Consider the following 23,240-nt stretch of genomic DNA (forward strand, 5'->3'; position numbering starts at 1 on the left):
GGAATGTCCTCGTTTGAATTGCCCCGCTCCCATGGGTCCCGGGTTCGAGTCCCGACTTTCTCTTGTAAAAATCTGAGTCTTATTTCACATGAGGTGTAGCTCGGATCTTCCGTAAGCCTCCTCTTGTAGGGGGCTGAGCTTTTGTTCCTTTTGTTCTTTCTTTCGTTGCCAGCTGCGAAAACGAAACTACCTCGTAGCATTCATTCGTCTAGCTCTTGCGTGAGAGACACTCCGCGGCAGCCGATCCCTTACGCAAACTCTCCAAACTGACCGTCGTCGAAGCCCAGATCTTGAGCGGATTTCCTGTTCTCCCTCTTCTTGTCTCGGATATTGGCAGCGCTCGGCGGCGGCGGCAATCCGAAGCTACCAGCACCACCACCGCTGCTGCTCTTGGGCGCGCTCGGCGGCGGCGGAAGAGAGAACCCCTGCAACCCTCCTCCCGCTCCTCCGCCGGGGATCTCGGACCCGGACTCGGTCCTCGCCCGGCGACCAATCTTTGACCCGCCAAAGTTGATGGTGATGGTCTCGCCCTCCTTGAGACTGTAATCCTTATTCTTCTCCTCCTCGGCGCGCTTGCTGTTCTCCGCAGCCTGCTTGGCGTGGCTGGCGTCCAGCAAACCCAAGCTCTTCTGCGCCTCCTGCAGCGCGACGCCGAAATCGAACGCCTCGCTGCGCTCCTCGAAGCCAACGCCCAGCACCGCCTTCCGGCCCTGCCCGTCCATGACGCGGACCGCGAAGAAGCGCGACGAGTCGAGCACGGGCTCGACGGCGTTAATGGAGGTGTAGGGCGCGGCGGCGAAGAGCTGGCCGTTGGAGGGGTCCTCGAGGACGATGTCGACCTTGATGTGGTTCTCTTTCGAGGTGATGCCCGCGGGGGCGCCGGGGGCCACGGGGACGACGGCGGAGCCTACGCCTACGGGGGTAGGGCGGGCGGCGGCGGTGGTTTCCCAGGCTGTTTCGAGGACGCGGAGGCGTGCGGTGAAGATTTGGCGGTCGGTCCAGCCGGCGGCGGTGTAGCCCTTGTTCGAGGTCAAGGGGGGGATGTTGTAGACGTGGGCGCCGGAGGCGATGAACAGGATGCGCTGGATTGCGTCGGCGGGGAGGGGGTTGCCCGTTGTGGGATCGAGTTGCTCCATTGTGTGTGTGTGTTCTTTGTGTGCTGAACAACTGTGATGGAGTTGTAGATGTGGTATTGGTGGTGGAGGTTATGTTGATGGAGAGGAATATAGCTTCAACTACTGTCAAGGAGGGGTAAGAGGATGTGCTTGGGAGCTTCTACGGGTGTCTCGGTCGTGTAGAGGTAAAAGAAGCTTCATGATGGAGAAAAAGAAGCAGAGGGGAGAAAGAACGGGGTTGAATTGCTTGCTTGTATTCAGGGGAGGGGGGAGATGAAGGCTTACAAGGACGGGAGCTTGATTAGCTGGGCATTGGGTGGTGTTTCGGGAGTGGAGGGGACCCCGCTGTCGGTAGTGGGATGCTTTCAGGGTGACGGTGACGATACAGGGCGATGAGACCGCTATTTCTGTGGTGTTGTAAGGACCCTTGACCGACGGGGGGCCTAGACGGAGGTGTGCACCTTGCGTACGGCATCGGAGGGCAACCTGGAAGGCTACGGAGTAGATAGGTGGATACCTCCATACTACACGAAAATGACGTGTGATACCAAGTAGACCCATATCGGAGGTTCCGGTGATCAATCTAAGGAGTGCCCCTCCTAATTACCCCGCCAAATCAGAGCCGTCAATCGCCTGGGGCCTGGGCGCAACGGCAAGCTCCATTCGGTCACTTGTGGCTCGTGGGAATTGAGTCACTCACTGGCTTTTGCCCAAAATTTCCTAGAGCTTCAACACCAAACCCCGCCATCGCGACTCTCATCTCGACATCCCACCACCAACTTCGCGCCGATTCCCCTCTGACCACACTACCGATATCCGATAATCTTCTCGACGAGCCCTGTCAATACCACTGACGACACCAAAATCAGCGCACGAGTTGCATGCTGCGCAGGGCCTTGCCCATCTTCCGAATCGAATCCTGCTTCTCATACATCACCATGGCCACCGGCGACCTGACACGTGCGCTATCCCCTTTCTCTCTGTGTGGCAATCTACTTGCATTCGCATGCGCCACCTCAAAGGAACCAATATTGACAACGTGCCTTTACAGCAGCTGGCGACAGCCAAAAGCCCCAGGCTTCCTCCGACATCCCCATCCGTGTCAAGACAAGTGATGCCATCGAGTACAACACCACCCACTCTGAACGTCTAATCCAAAGCTAACATCTCCCTCCCCTCCAGCATCGTCTCTACATACCACTCCCTCCTCGAGGACCCAGACCTGACAAAACCCGTCGCCGCCATCGAGGCCCTCATCGCACTCCTCAACGCCTCGGGCACAACCACCGTCTTCGAGACCCTCGACCTCGTCAAGCGCGCCTCAACAACTCTCCACGCATCCGTAAACAACCCCGTCCCGCTCCAGGCCGGCACCGACCTCTTCCTCCAGTACCTCGTCTCCTCGCTCAAGCAGCAAGAAGGCGCAAACGCATCCGCCTCGGCCGCCGCCGCCCCCTCCCCCTACCAGTCCTTCGAGGCCGTCCGCACCCACCTCCTCCGCAACGGCCGCCTCTTCGCCTCTCGCGCCATCGCCGCCCGTGACCGCATCGCCGACGCCGGCTGGCGCTTCGTCCGCGACGGCAAGGTCGTTCTCACCCACGGCGCCTCCCGCGCCGTCTCCGACCTGCTCTTCCGCGCCGCAGACCAGTCCGGCGATGGCGGCGTCCGCTTCAAGGTCGTCTACGTCCGCGACGAGCACCGCCCCGCCGAGTCGGACCGCGTCGTCAAGGAGCTCCGCGACAAGGGTATTCCCGTCGCCGAGATCGCCGAGCCCGCCGTCGCCCATGTCCTCGGCCTGCTGCGCCAGGTCCACATGGTGTTTGTCGGCGCCGAGGCCGTCACGCAGAATGGCGGCATCATCTCCCGGATGGGCACCTACCAGATCGCCAAGCTGGCGAAGCAAGCCGGTCTGCCCTTCTACGTCGCGGCCGAGTCCCACAAGTTTGTGCGCAAGGTGCCTCTGGACCAGCGAGATCTCGGTTTCCAGCAGCACGTCTTGGACTTCCGGACGGACGGTGCCAGCGAGCAGCCCGAGGATGCCGTGGACTACACTGTAAGCTTTCCCACCCGACTCCAGTCTTGATCATAATCGCTGACAAAATTACCACCAGCCCCCTGATTTCATCTCCAACCTCGTGACAGAAAACGGCGTCAAGCTACCCAGCTACGTGTTTGAGCAGCTCCTCGACATCTACGGTAGCTTGAACGGTTGATTCTCATCACGAACCCAAGAAAATATACCCGCCTAGGACTTTTTTGAGTTTCAAAATTTCGGAGACTCCCGATCGCGCATGAAAAAAACGTAGGGCGTTGATGCCCACTCGGGGCCGGCCGCGGACGTGCCGGGGGCCGTATTGTGGAGACAAAGACCTGGAGTCCCGCCGGCGATATAGAGCGGCGTCTCAATGCCGGAATTTGATGGCCAGGCGCAAAGTAAGGGAATTGGCCGATCATGGCCGCTTAGTCAGAATGCTTTTTTTGGCAGCGGCAGGTAGTGTGACCGTGTATCGGGCACGTATAACGTTTTCTATCACTTGAATAGATGCAGGCGCCTTGTCGGGGGAAACCGTCCTGCTGACGACGGGACGGGAGAGACTTGTCGGCAAGAATTGCCCGTTTTAGAACTCGACGTAGAGTGAGGAAGAAAAGAAAGAGTTCAATTTCCCATCGCGGCTTCCTAACTGCGTCCACAACGCATATGTGCAGTGTAGACTGAACCCTCCGTCGCATGGCTTGTTCCTGTCACGTATACGAGAATATGCAACCAAGAGTCCTGCGAGGCGGACCACCTCGTAATCACAGTGCACACAAACGACCTCACGACGGGGCGGACAATCCCTCCCTCACAGCCCGCGATGTCTTCGCCCTGCACTTGTAATTTGTTCGTGATACCTACGACCCCATAGGACAACAAAAGACGGGGAAGGTCCAAGAAGGAAGAACCGAGGGGAGGGGACCGACGACCCCCACGGCCTGTTGACGTCACAACTCCAAAGTGGGAACTGTCCACGCGCGCAGGATGACCTGCATACGCAGTACGCCCGACCAAGGGGTTTGCAGGAACTTTTTGATGGTCCGGGGTTAACTTGGAAAAGGCGGGGATGGACTGATGGATGGATGTCCGGCACCTCGTTCTTGTTCCCGAAAAAGGTACGTGACTTGTGAGATAGGTCAGAGTCCGGGAACCGAGGAGGTGGTAATTCTAGGCGGGAGGGGAGAATCCAGGATCGTTAGTACTCAATAGTGGCAGGCACCATCGTCGTGGTGAGCCAACATAGACTCTGTTAAGTTTTAGCGAATGTGAATCTTGATTGATGATATCCCGCTCAAGTCGGCGGAAGTCGCCTGGTTTGGCGGAAAGTAATATTACAGTGAAAACGTTTCTTGATGCCCAACCTCAAATCGAAAAGACGATAGCCAAGCTCCCCCCATAAGGAACCCAAAGTAGGAAACACAATACACCTAGATATGAAAACCCGTGTGGATGCCCCTTAATTCATTTTTTCGTTTCCCCCAATAATGCTCCTAGCAAAACGAGACAAGACAAAAAGTACTCAAGCTTTTTAAGCAAATGCCAAGGGAATGGTGCGAACGAAGTTGAGTCGTTCTCGTGGCGAGAGCAGTGTTGGACTGAGAGCCTTCGCCAGAAGGGATGTGATTAAGAGAGGCAATACTACATTAGTCGATGAAAGCCAGCAAAGTGAGAAGAAAGCAACTGCTTAGTTGATATCCCTGACGAGTCTTGCGCCGCACCAGGCAAAGGGGTAGTTTCGTTGATACCAGTTGACGCTACGAATTATCAGCATATGGCACACGTTATCGCTTACATAGTAGTCGACTTACAATGATCTTCGGCCGGCGATGCGGGGATGCGTTGACCACGATCCTCCAAGCACGATGTTGTGCTTACCATCGAAGAAGTCGGCTACAGCTCATCGTCAGCAAGATTTTCGACCTCGGGAAATGCAAGTGTCTTACCCGTGTACTGAGGGTATAGAGGCATAGGCTCGAACCCTTCATGGCGAGCAAGGGGCGTGCTGGTCCATTCCCAGACGCCGCCGAGCCCACCTTGTCCCGCGAGGCGACCGCCGTCGGCCGTCACGGGGACCGGGTGCCAATGCTGCAAGCCGACATTGGCACCATCGAGGTCCGCAAAAAGCTCCGATCGAGCCTCCGCGGCCTCAAGTGACTTCCTCTTTGGTGGTGTTTCCTCGACACCCTCATTCGACAGGTGGCTAGGGACGTTAGCCGATGAGACCATCGTACGTAGCTAAATATTAACTTACCCGTTGACTGCTGGCACCGTCCTGCCCAGCGTACGCTCAGCTTCCATCTTCTTTGAGTTATGAACGTAAGTGTAGATGCTTCGAGCCTCCTCAAACGTCGGGATTCGGCCTCCCATCCATGCTGCACATCCAGAGAGTTCATCAAAAGATGCAAAGATGGGCCAGTCCAGAGCATATTTCAGCGGGACCAAGCCATAAACTGTGCGGACTGCAATGCCGTCAAGGAATGAATCGGGGACAATACTATCCCCGTTCTGGTGTCCATTCACATGTCCATTTGTAGTGCCATTGACATGACCGTTTGTGTGACCATTGACGTGACCGTTGGCATGCCCATTGACCCCGTTGGAATGCCCATTCGTATTTCCATTGGTAAGATACGTTTGTCCATTCGCGTCCACGGCCGTGTCAGAATCGGACTCTGCAACTTGAACATCGGCCCATGATGCGGGGACCTTCTTAATGTGGTTCTCAAACATGTATTGCGCATACTTTTCAAGTCAGCCTTGTACCTGTCTCGCAGACTATCTAGTCACTCACCTCTTCATTTGTGATCGGTCGTCCTTGCGCCTGGAATGCATGCACATCTGCCTGTCTTACAGGCCTCTCGTTGTCCCTATCACCATGTAAGTCGTGGATTCGCACGTCAGGAAAAAGTCGCTTACCAGCCAAAGTACCCATTGACGCCAGCATCAAGATCAGGCTCGTCCATGCCTACAACAATAGACTGGGCAGGTACGTCGTGCCACTGGTTGGGTACCCGGGACTGGCGAGCTTTATTGGCCAAGCGCTTGAAGTCCGGGCGCAGAACATCAGGAGGTGGGATAGTCTTGTCGCTTTGGAGCATCATATAAAGGAGCGTCTCCATGTGCATGATCTCGTGCTCGAATCCCACCCAAATTCCTTGAGCAGCAGCTCTGGGGATGTTGTCGATTCCATTCTTGTACTGGTCAAGTAGCCTGGATCGTACACGTTGCTGGTACTGGAGAATCTCTTCCACTGCGGGCCATTCATCAGGGATTTCGGAATGAGAGTGGCATTGCTCCGGATTGTCGACATCAGGGTCGATACCCCTCTCGAACATTGGTTGAAAGTGGGCTGGCTCGGTCGGAGGCGTCTTTGTAGTTTTACACAACTGAATGTCTAGGAACCCTGGAATATGTCCAAGATAGAATATGCAGGCATTGCGAAGCTTGATGGGTTGGTCCAGCAACTCCTCTCTTGGGAGCATTTGCTGTGTAACAGCATCCCATGCCGCCCACAACGCCTCCCAATCGTCCAGAGTAGGACAGGGCGAAGAAGCGTAGAGTTCCGGGAGACGACTGAAGGGCATTTTCCTCTTCGAAATCATGTGGATTCCTACGATCAAGTCAGATTCGGAAATGAAGATTGGGCCGCCAGTCATGATGCAAGTGGTTTCCCCTGCAATAAATAGAATATTTGGAACTCAGTCAGATGATCGAATCGGGACCAGTGAGATCAATCATCTTACGATCCGGAGACTGCACAGGGCCTTTTTGGGCAATTGGATCCACGTAGCCGGCCAAACGTGGGGGAGGCTTATGGGTTGCAGAACCATTTTCGCGAAGGGTGGCCACCACCGGCCCTGATCACTTGGTTTAGATACGAGGGAAAGATTTCACTTACCATGCTCGGTTCCTTTTGTCCAGCACTTCGTCTCGACCAAGCCTGCCAAATTCCACAAATTCTCGGCTCCCAGTTGAGAGTATTTCAGGCTCTGCTCAACTTGGATGCGCTCATGTTGCCTGACAAGTGCTCCCAAAACGTATGTGTCTCGAACGGGCGAATAGAAAGCTTGGTGACGTCCTCCCTCGTCATCATACACATACTCGCCAATGACCTCCCAGTCTTTGAGCTTAAAGGCCTCTTCTCCCAAGATCTCATTGGCGTTGGCGAGTCCGTTGAGAATGAACCTACAGAGAAGTCAGTCAATGGGGCTGAAACAGTGGTCCATGTTACACCTACGCATGAGTTACTCCTTTCTGGTCTTGGGATTCTAAGGGTTAGTAGATGGATTTAGTGAATTCTGGGAGGCAGAGTCATTACCGTTGTAGCCATGGCTGGACCTTGGATTAGCTAGCTGCAGACCAGAGAACTACAGGATAGAAACTCACTAGACCTTGGAAGGATCGCAGCATCCGTCCAGCCCAATCAACAATTTGTCCGACTGCGTCAGAACGTCGCTGAAGTGCTTGAGGAAACCGGCCGCATCATCGCGTTCGAAATTTCCTACAAAAGATGTCAGCAACATGCCTAGAGTTGAGAATCGAAGATCCAGGTTCTCCAACCTATGCTTGAACCCAAGCTCAAGATGCACTTGGTGCGCGCCAGGTTAGATGGCTGCTTCAGCCATTCCCGGCCATCATCATAGGTTCCCAAAAGACCATGGCATTTGACGTGATGAAAATCAGGAACTTGAGCAAGCGTGCGCTCCAACTCCTCCCGAGAGAGGTCGAGTGCGTAGTAATCGATGTTTTTGCCGGCGTCCTCAAAAGCTTGCAGCAATAAACAGACTTTACGAAGGTTGCTTCAAGAAAAGGTCAGAATCATCTCGGGCGAGTCATCATTTAGCAGGTATTCACTGACCCACTTCCCAACTCAATGACCATAGATTCGGGTGAGATGTTCTGAGCGATCTCTTTTGAATTTTTCTCAAGAACCTCGATTTCGTTGTTGGTCAGGTAGTACTCTTCCAGATATGTGATCTGGGGTAGTTATTAGCGTTGATCACGCAAGATGTGGCTGAGCTGAGGAGCACTCGATCAGCACTTACATCCTCAAACAATTGCAGGCCCCGTTCATTGTAGAGAAGCAGGGTCGGCAGCCTCCGGGGTCCGTTTGTGGGGTTCCACATGGAAATGATGTCGTCCTTCAAGTTTGTTTCAACCGCAACGCGTCGGATATCGATGATGTCAAGGCCATGTTTGCCCACTGGTTGTACTGCCAGCTGCTTAGTCGCCTTGATACTGGCGTGGGAAACGCTGTCCTGAGAGACGGCAAGAGAACCCATCTTGACAAGTAATTGGGTTTACGGAAAGACAGTGGCTTGAGTGATGAATACAGGCCGGATACAAGAGAGAGGAACAAAGGTCAAGGTTATATGAAGAATGTTGAAAGTAGCATGTGCAAGACAGCATGTGCTTTCGAGACGAGAAGAACGGACGAGTACCTTTACCTTATAGGGGCCACAGCAAAGTTACCTGGGTTCTCCCAGGCCGGCGGAGGCGCCGGCAAGCATACGACGGTACACGTTGGTGTTGCCATGCTAGCAATAGGGCATGTTCGAGACGTGTGCCAAATGCTGATTGTGGATTGTCAGACGTACAATTGGTGACTCGGCGGGCCATGGTTTGCCATTCTGGTCTACAGTGCAGCTACTTGACGGAGCTGAGAAGTATTTTGGGGATGTTGGCAGCCAGCGTGAGCTTGTGTACTATCGGGGTACTGAGCGTCAGAGATGGGATCAGGTGAGACGGCAACACATTGAGGACTGCGTTCGGAAGTACACTAAAGGTATTCCGGTTCCGTGGACCTTGTACCAGTCAGTGCAATTCCTTTGGTCATAACGTGCAGATAGAAGAGGAGCGTGACAGCTTCATCCTTGACAGAGAGTGGGAGAGGTTTGCAGTTGAGCAAATCAGCGAACGTCATCTGAGGCGTATCCCACGCCCCACCGAGGGGGCAGCCACGCTACTATTGCTGGAGCTCGACGCGGATCACCGGATTCGACATAGTTGCGGTACCTTGAGTATTGGAAGCGGCCGTTGTTGCGCCCTACTGCGCGGGAAAAGCTAGGCTTCAAGAGACCTTTATTTGGCATTTGTTGTCTGGTCGAAAGACATTTGGTGAAAAAAGAAAGGTATGCAGCATCTTGGCGAGGCTCGAAACCGCAATTATCAGGGGTGTCGGGAAGGTTGCTTTGCATGCTCGATACAAATTTCCCCGCGGCTAAGGCCATCCTCGCAGCTTCCAGAACGAGCGTTCGGCGAGAGTCTACAGAGCTTTCGGGTGTCTCCAACAAACCACCAAAACGCAGCATCCCATTCGAGCCAGGCCACGCCATTCGCGAATTTGAGGCTCATGAGAAACATCAGAATTCGGAGTAATTCGGCGCTAGGAGAGCAGTAATGAAGCTGACAGCAGAAGTGAGAATATCTGCCAGCTTAGTTGCAACACAAGAGTTGCCACAGCTCTTCGAAGCTCTTCCGAAGCTCTTGAGAAGCTCTCCATCGGCTGGCGAGGTCGCCTACACTAACGTGAGTGCGTGACTAACTACCACGAGTGGGTGGCACGGTGCGAACTGGTGTCCCAAGAGCCACCAAAGACGAGGAGCGCTTGTTGGCCTGGGCTTCCAGATCGGCACAAAGGCTGTAACCCCGGCCCAGGTTAGCTGCAAACCTCCCTGAAGCCTGTGGGGGTGAGACCAAGTAGAGTGAGGGGCCAAATGAGGTTCCGACACTTACACGACACGTCTTGGTGAGCCTCAGCCCACCCAGATGACCAATCCTGCCAACAACAACGGGTCATACTGCGTGTGGGTGAGGATATGTCGACGTCATGTTTCCTCTGGCGGGACATGGCAGCAGAAGTGCTGGCTCCCGGCTAGCTTTTCCATAGTACTTTTGAACTATTGATGCTGTGCCTGGCACCCAAAGAACAGCCAAAGATTCCACACGAGGGCGAGGTAAATCAGGTACCGTTCCAATTGAGTTACCCAAAGGGCGTGCCGATCGACTGTCCCCGTTGCAAAGCGCAGTTTATGACAATGCCATACTGCAAGGCAAAAGTCAAGGCGACGAAAGGGAAGCTCGACAGCAAAGCGCGATTTATGCATGACATGATTTCCGTCCACGAGTGCGGGGAAGCTATTGCGTGTCGGTGTTACCTCCGTGCAGCTTCTCTTCCCGTCTGCCAACCCCAGTAGGCTTTGTGGTCCGAAACAGCCCACGGAGGATTTGGTCGCATTGCCGTATTTCCCGAAGAATGCTGACAATGTTAGACATGGGATCATCGTCGGGGGTCATGAGGATCGTAAATGACCGAGGATTCTTGCGCCAATATGCATCTGTACAAGGCCCTGTGGCCGGCGTGGTCAAGACAATCCGGCCCGATGCCGGTGTGCGCGCCGTGGAGGGGTCCAGACACCTTCGGTGAAGCTCGGTCAAGTTTGGGTAGAGCGAGATGGGCGAGCATCGACATCTGCCTTTGTTTGACAGCCAGATTGACACTGCTCGGCAATCTCGAGTTCGGGCGAACCAGCTAGATCACCTGTTCCTTGCATAAGGCCACAGACGGGAAAGTTCCCGTGACATTGGTGCTGGGGGGAACGTCCCAACGGCGAGGAGCAGCTCGACCTTCCCCAGACTGATAAGCTTATCTATCAGTTGTCTGTGAAGATCACTCGACTGGTTCGAGCAGTGAAAAGGAAATCCAAGGTGGGCGCCGGAGCCAATCGAGGAGGTTCCTGAGTTCTCCGAGATAGATAAGGCACCGCGGCCCGCGTCAGTAGACATTCGTGGGGCCATCGGGACAGACGTCGTTGCGATACCATCGCCATCTACCCATGTTGTGAGGCTACGCCGTCGTTCTCGTTTTCGCCATTGTGGAGAGTGGAAACCTAGGAACAACAAAGATGAGTGAGCACTATACATTTGTCATATCCCTGGATACAAACAGCATAAATGACTCACCGCTGCACTAGTCAGCAAATAAGGCATCAAACCCCCTACTGGCCGATTGATAATCGAGGTGTAGTGAAGAGTTTATAAGACTTCTGCAATCTGCATCCGAGCCGGACGGAGAAAGAGTAAACCTGTGGCAGTACCAAGAGCCACATGTGGCGAAGGAAGGGATGGCCGATTAGCCCCGCGGCTTCCTGAGAAGGACTGGCCTGGATGCACGATGCCCTTCGTGCTAGACTAGGCAATTTCCATCTACTTGGGAAAGTAGCACTCATGTCCAGAGCAGGGACGTTCGGGGCTTGAGAATCAACAGCCGTCAGATGTTTCCTGGAAACAGTTATCTTCCACACCAATCCAACTTTCGGCCATGACATCGCAGGGCCACATGTCTGTTGCTAGAATGGATCACCGACATATCTCGGTTCTTTGATCATGGATCAGTCGATATGCGACATACCCTCGCATCGCCTTCTTGCCCTCTGGCTTCGCGGAGATCCAATCTACGGTCTCTTTTTGGTATCTCAAAATGGCAAATGGCTTCCAGGTATGCAAGTTCCTCTTCTCATGAGTAGTCCTATCTAATATGCAAAAGGTATCACCTAAATTCAAACAACCCTATCCAGCAAACAGCTATCATCCCGAAGCCGCCATAAACGCCACCCAATGCTATCCCATCAACACATCACGAATACTTCATAACCCCGGCTGATTATGGCGACTTGTTCGGCTTCCACGCCTTAATCCACTTGCCAATAACCTTCACCTCTTGCTCAATGATCGCGGCATTGTCTTCGCCGTTGTTCAGAAGAAAGTCCGGGACGTGGTTCGCTCCCTTGACCACAAAGGTAGCCGTCTGTTCGGTGGTCTTGACCAGTCCACCAGGGCGATAATCAGAGTTCATCGATGCCGACCTCCAACCGTCATGCTCACCGTCGCAGAAGAGGACATTCTCAAACGTGGCATTCCAACCACCAGTCCAGTCGTTGAACATGGCCGCCGTGAATCCCTCGGAGCTGGCTGGCTTGAATCCGAACGTCTGTGGGAAGCGGAGATCGCACTGGCGCTGGCGGTCGGCAGGCCGCACGTGCGATGACACGATATTGGTGCCGTCCGACTTGGGCGGGCCGACATGCCACCATCCGAAGGGCTCATTGCAAAGTTGCCAAGTCCAGCTACGATCGGCACTGAGGTCGTTCGGTCTGTTGTATCCCACCGCTTTTCCGTACAAGTCGCATGCTTCCTCGCCCTCGCACACCTCACTATACCGACTGTGCATATACGATGTATATCCCTTCCACGCAGCCTTCAAGCCAACACCCGATTTCTCGGTGCCCTTGATAACGTTGCCGTTGTTCGTGCTCGTTTCGATATAGTCACAGAACTCGTATACCGCGGTCTCGTTGCTTGCCCACTCGATGATGGGCCTCAGCAGGTACCACGCAAAGTCGGCATTGTCCTCAAGAGTCTCCAAGCCGAATTCTTCCTTCATCGCATCGATCTCCTTGGCGGAACCCTTGTCGAGCACACTGTCTACTTGCTTGATTACAAGCTTGACATCGGCAGAGCAGGCTCGCGGCAGGGCCTGCTCAATGGGAGTGAAGAACTGCCAGAAATCATCAATGGCCTGCACGACGGCAGAGCTGGCATGGTAGGCAGCAAAGGTGCCTGGTGCAATGACAGATGTCCACGCGGAGAGGGCACCGGGATAACTGCCACCGATCAACACCCAAGGAGACTTGTCTGCGTTGGCGCCTTTCTTCTTGTCGAAAGGAAGCTCGACAGTTTCGGCGAAGTGGGTGTTGTCATAGATGGCTTGCGGCACATTAAGGTATTGCAAGGTGTCGGCCGTGAAAGTTTTAAAAGGGAGAGATTTTCCGTAATATCGGTCTGAAGTAGGAAGTGTCAGTCTACCGAAATCTTCTTGCGGACTCTCAAACAGCTGACTTACGCTCCATCAGGACAATTGCGCCTTTGTACGTCTCAGCATACAGGTATGTCAAGGTGCCGTTTTCCAGATAGCCGGTCAGGCCCTCAGCATCACCTTCACCGCCATTTAACATGAATACGGGATATCCTGGGCCACCCCAGTGCTCCGAATTATACCAGTATCTTTGCTTGAAGGTGCCCTTGGACAAGTCGGTATGGTCGAGATACTGGTCGAACGTGCCGTTGTGGACTTGCGTTCCCGAATGTGCTCGACGTTGCAAGCCGCCCATCTTAGGGAATTGTGACAATTGCGGGGTCGGCATTGAAGCCATCACAGTGGCTGCGAAGGCCACTGCGGAAGCGAATATTGATGCCTTCATCATGGCACAGGTACTCGACAACGGGACAAACGAGAGAAAAGGAAAAGGTCTTGATCTCGGTGGTATACAAAGTATTGAAAATGATAATTATTTGGTTAGACTTATATCTAGAGAAGCGTGTCCTTCTCAATTATATATCGTTCGACATTCGGCTGCTCTGGTGAGCCTTGGACACTGGGCCTTACATCGACAAGGCCTCAACATCACTCAGCCTCAACCGCAGATACAAACTACCGTGAAAAGGAAGAGAACCCCAGCCAGTGCCCAGAAACTAGTATCGCAGCAGGAAGGCTCTCATTCTAGCAATCTTACAGCCTAATTACTTGTCTCTATTTTCTCCGCGCTGGGCATCAGATTCCGGTCCATGCACGAAGGTGTGATTCGGGCTAGAGCCTGCTTAGACGGGGGATGAAAAGCAACTCCTCCGAGTGCGCCTCCACCATGCAACGGCAGCGTGGCCGGCGAGGTAAGGCAATATTCTTGGCAAAAGGACTAGCGACAATTTGACTGGAGCATATCAGGTTCATCGGTCAACCAAGCGGTCGCCTGGTAGGGCCAACGCGGGACGGGCTGTTCAAGTGAGCGGACATGCAGCCCGTGGGATTCGCTAGTTAGCTAAGCTTATTATTACCCTCGAATCCTGGAAAATCCTACCTTGGAGCTCATGGACCGGGTCGCCTGCAACGCACGATTGGCCGGCGTTACCGCGTTGGTTGTTGCTATTCGTACGGTCTGGTCGGGTTTAATCGCCTACCTCAGCCCCGAAAAAGCTGCGGCCACCCGCGTCGCCTGTCTCGCTAATTTTTTTTTTTTTTTCCTTTCCATGGAGGGCTGTGTGGTCGTGCATTTTCGCCGGCTGCTGATGCCCGCTGCATCCTTCTACTTGTTTGCTGCTGCCTAGGCTGCAAGAAGCCCCTCTAAGGCTGGGCTGAGAAGCTGACTGCATGACCAACCTGGTCTAGTTTCTATTTTTGGGACGAAGTTTTTGATTACCAACAACGGTTCGATGATACTGGGCAATAGTCCTCGTTGGAAAAGGAATTCGCTCACAAACACCGTTGCCTGCCCTAACACGTCCCTACTGTTCTGGGCTCCCGTATTCTTTGTTTTCACACTCACGGTCCGGTTATCGTCTCGGGCCCCATCCGTCCCACATCGGACCTGCAAGCTCCCGGGCCGGACCCGCACCCCACACCGGATCCGAGTCTCGCTGTCCTCTCCTTTCCCTGTACTACCTTACCTTCCGGTCGGGTCGGCATAATCGTCCGAACCCACCGCACGGTTTGGACCGGGAGTAACAGGAACCACCCTCCCCTTTCCCAACGCACATATACGAAAAAAAAGGCAAGTTGCACAAACCGCACAAACCGCACGCTGGCACTCGGTGACGATCCCACGTTCGTCAGATGAAACAGCAGAATTCCATTCAACAAGATTAAACAATCTTCTCCTCGGGAGGCGCAATAGAGAAAAAAAAAAGATAAACAATGTGCGTGGTACAAAGATACGACCCAGAAGCCAGGTGAGAAACTGAAAAGCAGCATGTTAGCGGGCCGGGTGTGAGGGAGGGAAAAAAAGAAGAAGGGGAGTTTGATGGAGTTTTCCGTAAGCCCAATAGCCTACCTTAGACACACTAAAGGTACCAGAAAACATAAGGTCTCGGGATTCGAGTGATCCCACATCACTCACGGCCTCCCGAGCGCCGGTCTACGTGGCTTTTTTTTTCTTCCCCTGTGTGACGCTGCCGGCGCATATTTCCTTTTTTCTTCACTTCGGGAGTCCGGGGGAGGGGAGGGGACAGTGGACTGACATCGGTAGTCGTCATCAACATGAATCGTAGAGTACACACACCACGATAATATTCCCAGCCAGCCGAGCCTTCGACAAATAGCGCCGCATTCGAGTAAGGTGAGATACAAAATCCATTTAGGCAAAAAAAAAAAAAAAAAGTCCGGTCGGCGCGTCATCGAGAGAACCCCTAAACATCAACGCCCGCACCCTTCGCAACCCTGGATTCCGTGTGGCTGGCTGGAGCTCGGGGTGTCCCTCTGGTGGGCTAGAACTACCTTACGGCCCTCCTCCCCTCCAAGGGTTAGGTTGCTTTGGTGGACTGGAATGCGCTCCCTTTCGGTCAACATTTGTGCGAAAAGGCTACGCAACGCAACGCGTACCTGGGAATCGGTAAACCTTCATTCCAGGAAACCAGTTCGAGACATTGTTCCAGTGCCGAAACATGGTAGGGGAAGCGGACACGGCCGGCGTCGTACAGAGACAGACCTCTTTGACTGACATTTGACCCGACTTACCTGACAAGACTGACTTAACTTGTTCCGCCTTTTTTGACTCGAACTCAAATCAAGTTCGAATCGAACTCGACTGCTGACACGCTTTCCCCCCCCCCCCCCACGTGAGCGGAACGGAATAAAAAACTGCAAGCAGAAAAAAACGAAAGAACTACCACGAGGAAATTGCGTGACGTGAACGTGATGAGAACGTGGCCCAACGTTCGCGGCAGGCAGCGCCAAGGGATAGAAATATCCATCAGTAAACTTTTGTCATGTATTTGCGTTAGTCTTGTTGGAGTCCAGGCCTTACTGACGAACCTACCCCCTTATGTGGCGCAACTTATTGCAACACTCAATGACTTTTCGCAAATACGGTGATGATTATCTTTTCTTTTTCTTTTTTTCTCTATCGCTCTCTCATGTTGATTATGCCCAGTCGACATTTTCTTGTGACTGTTCGCTCCGCGGCCAAGGGGGGATTCGTCATAGCTTCGTACCCAAGATTATCACACACTCGTAACTTCTGTCTGAAAATATCACACGCGCTCAAATGTAATTCCCTGACACAGCGTTCCCATCCACCATTCCCCATATAACCATGTCTCGGGTTGGGGGCCTAAAAGCCTATTCCACCTGCTCATCTGACCCCTTCAAGAATAACTCCCGCTGAACTGGGGCAACGGGTTGCCACCGGCCATCTGCGTGTAGAAGGGGGGCTTGAGCATGTCCCAGTCACCAATATTGGGCGCGCAGACCATCCCGCCCGTCGTGAATTCCTGAATGTCCTCAAGCATGGTGCCGAATCGCTGACCCTGGTTCTGCTGCACATAAGAGTCGATACTGGCTGTCTCGGCATTGAGATTAGCCATTGCAGCCTCGTTTGGCAGGGAGCCGGGAGTTGGCGGGAAGCCCTGAGTTGGCGAGTGATGTGGAATGCCTCCGGCATAGCCTTCGTGGCCGGCTTGCTGGTGGAATGCGGCGGCGTTGATGGCGGTAAATGACGACGCTTGGCGAGAATCCCTTCGGCTGTCCGAACCGCTCCCGCTCAGATGGGAATACTCAGGGCCCAGGGAAGAGCTTCTTTCCAATGTGCTAGCCCGCGATCCATCGGAGCCGTCGTACGCTGTTGGCCGGTCGTCGTCCATGATGATGCCGTTGCTCGTAATCTTATCGGCCTTTGCCCTCCACTCTTCCAGTCCGCCGCCACCTCCACCTAGTCGAATGGTCAGAGAACCATCCCCGCTCTTCTTCGAACCTCGATTCGTGTAGTCGGAGTAGACCTTGGTAAGATACTGATCAATGTCCTTGAAATACGTGACGTAATTGGAGGCCATGCTGAAGTAAGGCGCAACCTTGGTCAATGCTTGGAAAGCGATACTGGTGTTCCCCGTCTGCGCGTTCTCAGACATGGCTCCCGAATTCCGTTCTTCGATCTCCTGTTTGCTGACCATGTGATTTTGGGTGTCCATGTGAGGGTAGTGCCGTGCGTATATTCCCACAAACGCTGCTTGCCAAATCGCGAATATGACCAGTGATGAATGAGGAAGTTTGTCTCTACATGTCGAGATGAGGTCGATGATTTCCCTTCCAGCCTTGAAAACCTGCTCTGCGCTTCGTTCCCAGAAGTGGTCGGGAACAGTTTCGGGGTCAAATACAGGCTCATCCAGAGGACCAACCGGCTCAGAACATTTGATGGCGATGAACGGGATGTATTCGCGATGCAGCATGATTTTGCATAGGGCACCCAGCATGTGAAGCGACACATACATGCTATTGTCGTGTTTCCAAAAGTTCGAGCTGGACCAGGTGAACTCTTCCGGAAGGTGAGCGTAAAAGGCATCTACCTTTTTATTCAATTGATAGAAAGTCGACTCTTGGTCCCACGGCGGAAGGAATTCCGTATGGCGGCCGCCCGCGAAACTGTACTTGGTGATATCGCCCCAGAAATCTGCTAGTTGCACGAATCGACTCAGGACACTGTCATCGATTGGTGGCCCCATGCCATGTCCCACCTGTCGTAAGAATCCGGTATAGACGACGCGGCCCAGGTCGAAGGCGTGTTCGGTGCATGGCAGCTGGATTTGAAGATCGTCGGACCGAACCATAGAAACCCGATCAGATCCGCAGGACAAGAGACGATCCAGTATCAAGCAGCTGAACATGGTACGGCGCCTAATCTCCTGGTCTTTCCAACGGTCGGAGGGTAGTTGAGCGGACTTACTCGACCGAGGAGACAGGGCCAAAGTTCTCTTGCCTCCCAACGGCTTGTCTCCAAACCCCAATTTCAAGCCTTGGGCCATCCGTATGGCAACGCCAACATACATCCATGCAGCCAGGCCGCCATTCGGCTGACTCCATTTGTACAAGCCGAGCATGAGAAAAGCTTGGACACGGACGACAGTAGCTGATGTCAGGGCTGATTCGAGTTGTCCCAGGGCCTTTGTAAGAGCATTTGCAAAGTACTCTGATGCCATTGATGGCTCCGGCCTGGGTAGAGCACCGCGAGATTTTGGGCCCGCGATTTTGTCGTGTGTGATGTGCGCCACATATTTGACCAGGTCGGGATGAAATCTTGCAGTGAGGGCCAGAATGCCCAATAGGATCAAATTGGATTCGGTTGACGGCTTCTTGATGTCTTTGTCGTGAATGATGCCCTTGAGAGTTGGGAGATGCAAGAACGGGAGTTCGGTAGCGAAGTGCAGCTTATATATATCGAAAAGTTGATGCCACAGGTCGACGGTAAGATAGGGTGCCGAAAGCACTTCCTGAGCAAGCGCGGCGACAGTACGTCCATCAGAGGACGTTGCATCTTCGAGCTTCTTCACTCGCTTCCGGTCATGCCCGACCTCCCTTTCCTGCTTCGGCGCAGTCGGCGGCTCTGATCGTTTCGCCGGAAGAGGCGTTGGATCAGGAAACTCACACTTATGACCTGCCTTGATGCATGTGTCGCAAGGTGATCCAGTGTTATCGTTGTCGCATTTGATTTTGGATTTCCTGCATCTCAAACAAGCTATGCTAGATCTCATCGGCGGCCGCATGGCTCTAGAGGGCCTCTTGGCACTTGAGCCTCCGGCCAAGATCGGCCTCAAGTCATCGTCGTCGGGCACGACGGAAGTGTGGAATCTGGCCCCTCCCGAAGCTTGCCTATCTGCGGGCTCTGCTACAGCGGGGGGCGCGGAGGTTCTCTCCGATGGCGAAAAGGTTTCTTGATATCTCCTCTTCGGCGTGGTGTGAGTAGAGGACGCTGTGGGCGCGTCATCGGAATCCGACGCAGGAGAGAGTATAGACTGAATGCGAAGTTGGGAAGAAATTGTGACGGTTCGGGCCTGTTATAGACCCGTGAAGCCAGTGAGGGGTGGCAGATGTTTGGGCGCAGAAACCTTGACGAGATACTCGATGCACCAAGTACCAGTGGGCTCCCCTCCTGTAGAACCCGCGCTGCGCCAGGATGACAGTGCTTGTGACAGAGTGACGTGGGATAGGGGAGGGCAAGATACGCAGAGTTGGACGACTGTGACCAATGTTTGTCGAGGCGATGCTAAGTAAGGCAGGCCTCAAGTGGCACAGATGAGCAGGCAGTGGCTGTCGACAGCTTGCAACTGGCGGGTGCTTGCTTCAGGTGCTACACGAAACAGCTGCAGTGCGTCGGGTATCTCGCACTCCACGATCAGTGTCTGAACGAATTCGGGTTTGACAGATGGCCAAGGTGGGATGACTGGACAGACGTAGTCCTGCTTGTTTGCTCGCTGGGGTGGAGAGCTCAAAGAACGAGGCTTTGGTGATGGCAGGTAAAGCTGGGATCTCGGTATCGATGATGCGTGCAGTGGTTGAATAAGCGAAGTTTGGCTTGCAATGATGAGTCTGAATGAACGCTGTGCTGGTGAAAACGTTTTGGTAAAGAGAGTTGCCCTGCTGGAAATGCGTAAGGTCACAATTCGTAGGGGAATCAGGGAAGTGGGATTGCGAATTTAATCGGGGGTGGATGTGGCCGACTTGAGCAATAAGCAATGAGTGGTGGTCTGAAGCTTGCGTTCCCACGAAGCAGTGGCCGGGGTACAGGGAGGCGTGGGAGGGTGGGAAAATGGTTGAATTCTAGCCGGCCGTGCTGTCGGCCCCCAAATTGACTGTGTGCCGGGCTTCACCGGCTAGCATTGCTTGCCCGCCTCTCCCTTGCTTGTTGTCTCTGTTGATTAAGCTGGCTTTGTCCCTCTGCTCTCTCCGTTACGGAGGGGTTCTCTGGCACCGGCTAGATCGATAGAGTCTGGAATAAGCATGTTTGTTTCTACCCCTTCGTCGCCGTCGTCCGGGCTGTTGGTTCTGCTAGAGTAATTCTATGGGGACACAGTCAGAACAGCATAGCAACTGAGTCGAGTGAACCAAGCCTGTAGAAAAGGCGGGTGTGCCATCCGTATGGTGTGAATGTCCATTCTGGCCACACACCAGGCCCCATGTCTCTGATCAACCCCACGCGCAGAAGGAATGAGGCGGGCATTGGTGGGAGGGCACGAGGGGTCGCTGTGGACGGCCCAGGTCAAGATCAAGGTCGGCCAAGCAAGGATGCTGGAACGATTTCCGGATAGTGCCAACCGGAACAGACGAGCGAAGCTGCTCCCCGTCCCCGAGGGAAAGTACAATCGCATTCACGAGGGTGCCCGTTGGACGACGTAATAAGTCCCTTCGGCGCTTTCGCCGAACATTTTGTGCATCTCGGATCTGAGACTTCGAGGGGGTTCTTTGCCTGGACACTATTCGTGTGATATGCCAGAGGGATACAGCTTCTTGTTGAGCCAAACGCTTGGCTTGGGAGACGAGGATCGTATGCAGGATACTCGTACCTTTCTGATAGTCTGCCACCCAGGACTCCATTGCCTCTGCTCAGCGGTACATCTGGTCCAGATTTGGTATTCGGCCGGACGGCCCCGCAAGATGGCTGGGGGAGGGGGGGGGAGCTGTTGTGCTCAATCCTGGCACATAGACCTTTCAGCGGGAACGACTGTTGTGGAACATTTGACGGCGATGAAAGGCGGGATATGTCAAAAGCATCGTCATCAGATGGCGACTGACGGCTGCAATTGTGACGTGAAATGATCGTAAAGATCACAACTCCATGCCTCTCGTGATTTCAGTATCGCCGTCCCTTCCGAGGTAAGGGCAAATGGTGATTTGCATCTTCTAGGTCGTATTCCCATCGCTTGTTCCACCGCCGGCTTCTAGGTTGACTGACAGAGCATACGGATACACTCGTGACTCTCAATAGCGAGGCGACTGGGACAAGGGACGGATGATCGGCGTGCCTTTCCTGCTTAGCTGTCGCCTCTCTGCAGAGCATTTCGGCTTTCGTCTGGCGTATCAAGGGAAAACCAGCCATGCCCACGCCCCCGTACCAACATCACCTGGGTTACTCCAGGACTGGAACAGGCATTATCCCGCCCGACGTAGGTTCTCTTCGTCTGGGGACGCAGACGGCCGCGGATCGGTCAGCGGGCATCTAGCGCATTGACTCTTTGCTCCGAAGGAGGCGCGGGAGTGGCCCGTGTTGACCGCAAAAAAAACGTAGTGTATAACTTCAAGGTGGCAGACCGGGGGGATGAGATAAGATGGAGCATGGTTTGCTGAATTCATAGCGTGCGCCGCAATGTGGCCCGCGCCGCGAGCAACGTAGCCGAACGACCCAGGGTTCCAGGCATAAGGGACCGCTGACAGAGGTGGTGCCGATGCTGGCCCCCCCTTCCCTTCCAAAGCCTAAATGGCCACAAGACGTCTCCATGTCCAGGGGTGGATGGCGGCGTCTGCCTTGGCTATGCTTTTGCATTTCGGTCCGCGTCCCAGAATGCCTGGTCCCGGGCTGCACATCGACCGATCTCTGGTCGATTAGTGATTGATTAGTACGAGGGCGAGAGGTAGTGTCGGCAACGAGCTGGCTGTCGCTCCGCCGTGCGTACTCCGTATACCAGTCAGACCAAAAAGACCCCTTTCCCAGGGCTCCGATCATTGACACGGACACTGCATTTGACAAGTCAGAGTATGGTCAATCATGGCCCTATGAAGTGAAACTGAAAAGAAAGCAGCCGGCAGTCCGAATTCGGTATGCCTCCGCCGACAGTCAGCCGAGCAGATTCCAACGACGAAGATCCAAATTAGCGCCGTACTCTAGACGTTTTACTGAAGACGCAGGCAATGAATGTTGCATGGATTCTAGTGTCTCGTCCAGACTCTCAAAGTTTGCACACGCTATTTCCGTCAAGAGTGTGGGAACATTGGTAGCGACGCAACAGCACTCTGTGGGTGCGAAGCATGTACTGTATGGATGGAACCAGACAAGGTTTGCCGAGCTGCCATGTCCGAAATATCGAGGTTCGTGGGATGGCACCTTGGGATGCGGATAAGCCCGCAGAGACGTCCCCCGGTCGTTTGAAGGTTCTCCATTGGCTTGGCCCAACTCGGCCTAACTTGCAGGGCAGGTGATGGAAAGGCCAAGCAGCGTCTGCGTTTGAATGTCTCTGTTCGCCCAAAATGCGGTGCTTCTTCACGGTCAGGCGGAAGTGGAGGCAAGCAGAAGAGTCTACATAATAGAGTCTCTTGGTGAATGGGTGAAATGGTTCGGAGCTGGCTGCGATCCAATCGTTGTGAATGGTGTGCGATTCCGGGACGAGTTTGTGCCAAAGACATTGCTGCTTGGTGTGTCTCGCGGGGTGTTCGGCTGTTACACGAGAAACGAGACAGAGAATGCCAGTGGAGGCGACGCGCCATGCCTCTCACCCGAATAGGCATTAGTCAGCCCTGTGGCAGTAAGGAGACTAGAAAGCCATACCGCCATGGTGGGCGGGTGTCGCGGGTCGAGGTGTTTAGATGGGAAAAAAGAGAGAGGGAGAGGGTGAGGTAGGGGGAGAAGGGAGAAAACATTGAGAGCGCACGACTTGCAGGTGGTTGCGAATGCTGCTGGAGGGCCGATACGTACCCTGGATACGTTGATGATGTCCTGTATGGATAGACAGGTACCTCATCCCGTGTGCCGTGGGCCCTTCACCCCATGAAATCGCGGTACGTACCGTCTTACTAATAACACCCAGGTGCGCCTGGGCCAGGGCAGGCACGCCAGGCAAGACAGCCGGAGCCGATAACAGGTGGAAATGTATGAGGCAGGTTCGATGGACAGGGCCGGCCAGCTGAAGGCCGTTTCCGTGTAACCCCAAGGAACACCACTCATTGCTCACGTGGTACAAAAGCGGGGCAACTTTAAGCTGGCAAGCTCTCCCGTCCTCACCTCACCTCACCTCACCCCTCACACTTTCTGCAGTCTCCCCCTCCTCCTCAAAGTCGAGCTCTCAAAATGGAAGTGAGCCATCTTGTTAGGGTACCAAGCAGCAGCATCCATGAATACGTGCTTTCAGCTCCGACTTTTCCTGACCACTCCCAGCATCTCCTCAAAGGAGCCGCTGGAGGAGACCTGGTTGGTTGTGCCTCTCAACAGCATCTTCAGGGATCGTCCGTCATAGTAAAGTCATGTCTGACCGCCCCTTCATCCCGATGCCCTCAGTGAAAGACA

General features: G+C 54.0%; 5 protein-coding genes across 5 annotated transcripts; 1 reads left to right on the plus strand and 4 right to left on the minus strand.

Annotated features, from left to right (window-relative positions):
- Positions 1–248: 248 nt before the first annotated feature.
- Positions 249–1,136, minus strand: BDZ83DRAFT_589742 (uncharacterized protein; the record flags this gene model as incomplete). The annotated part of the gene is made up of 2 exons (XM_060506262.1): positions 249–851; positions 918–1,136. 2 exons carry the CDS (start codon positions 1,134–1,136, stop codon positions 249–251), a joined length of 822 nt encoding a protein of 273 aa, XP_060359548.1.
- Positions 1,137–2,053: 917 nt separating this feature from the next.
- BDZ83DRAFT_756937 (initiation factor 2 subunit family protein) lies at positions 2,054–3,328 on the plus strand (the record flags this gene model as incomplete). Its single annotated transcript, XM_060514823.1, has 4 exons — positions 2,054–2,075; positions 2,167–2,239; positions 2,298–3,168; positions 3,227–3,328. The coding sequence occupies 4 exons, from the start codon at positions 2,054–2,056 to the stop codon at positions 3,326–3,328; spliced, it is 1,068 nt and encodes a 355-aa protein (XP_060359549.1).
- A 1,506-nt stretch (positions 3,329–4,834) lies between these two features.
- On the minus strand, positions 4,835–8,432 carry BDZ83DRAFT_589755 (C-type lectin protein; the record flags this gene model as incomplete). The annotated part of the gene is made up of 13 exons (XM_060506265.1): positions 4,835–4,904; positions 4,959–5,040; positions 5,094–5,350; positions 5,402–5,892; positions 5,942–6,017; positions 6,067–6,760; positions 7,049–7,335; positions 7,388–7,409; positions 7,469–7,482; positions 7,537–7,651; positions 7,711–7,949; positions 8,009–8,127; positions 8,196–8,432. 13 exons carry the CDS (start codon positions 8,430–8,432, stop codon positions 4,835–4,837), a joined length of 2,703 nt encoding a protein of 900 aa, XP_060359550.1.
- Positions 8,433–11,812: 3,380 nt separating this feature from the next.
- BDZ83DRAFT_589727 (serine carboxypeptidase S28) lies at positions 11,813–13,352 on the minus strand (the record flags this gene model as incomplete). The annotated part of the gene is made up of 2 exons (XM_060506260.1): positions 11,813–12,990; positions 13,052–13,352. 2 exons carry the CDS (start codon positions 13,350–13,352, stop codon positions 11,813–11,815), a joined length of 1,479 nt encoding a protein of 492 aa, XP_060359551.1.
- A 2,992-nt stretch (positions 13,353–16,344) lies between these two features.
- BDZ83DRAFT_656463 (fungal-specific transcription factor) lies at positions 16,345–18,732 on the minus strand (the record flags this gene model as incomplete). Its single annotated transcript, XM_060510877.1, has 1 exon — positions 16,345–18,732. The coding sequence occupies one exon, from the start codon at positions 18,730–18,732 to the stop codon at positions 16,345–16,347; it is 2,388 nt and encodes a 795-aa protein (XP_060359552.1).
- Positions 18,733–23,240: the final 4,508 nt, after the last annotated feature.

This window comes from Colletotrichum acutatum, assembly GCF_030867785.1.
Source record: "Colletotrichum acutatum strain CBS 112980 chromosome Unknown BDZ83scaffold_143, whole genome shotgun sequence".
Taxonomy (NCBI): Eukaryota; Fungi; Ascomycota; class Sordariomycetes; order Glomerellales; family Glomerellaceae; genus Colletotrichum; species Colletotrichum acutatum.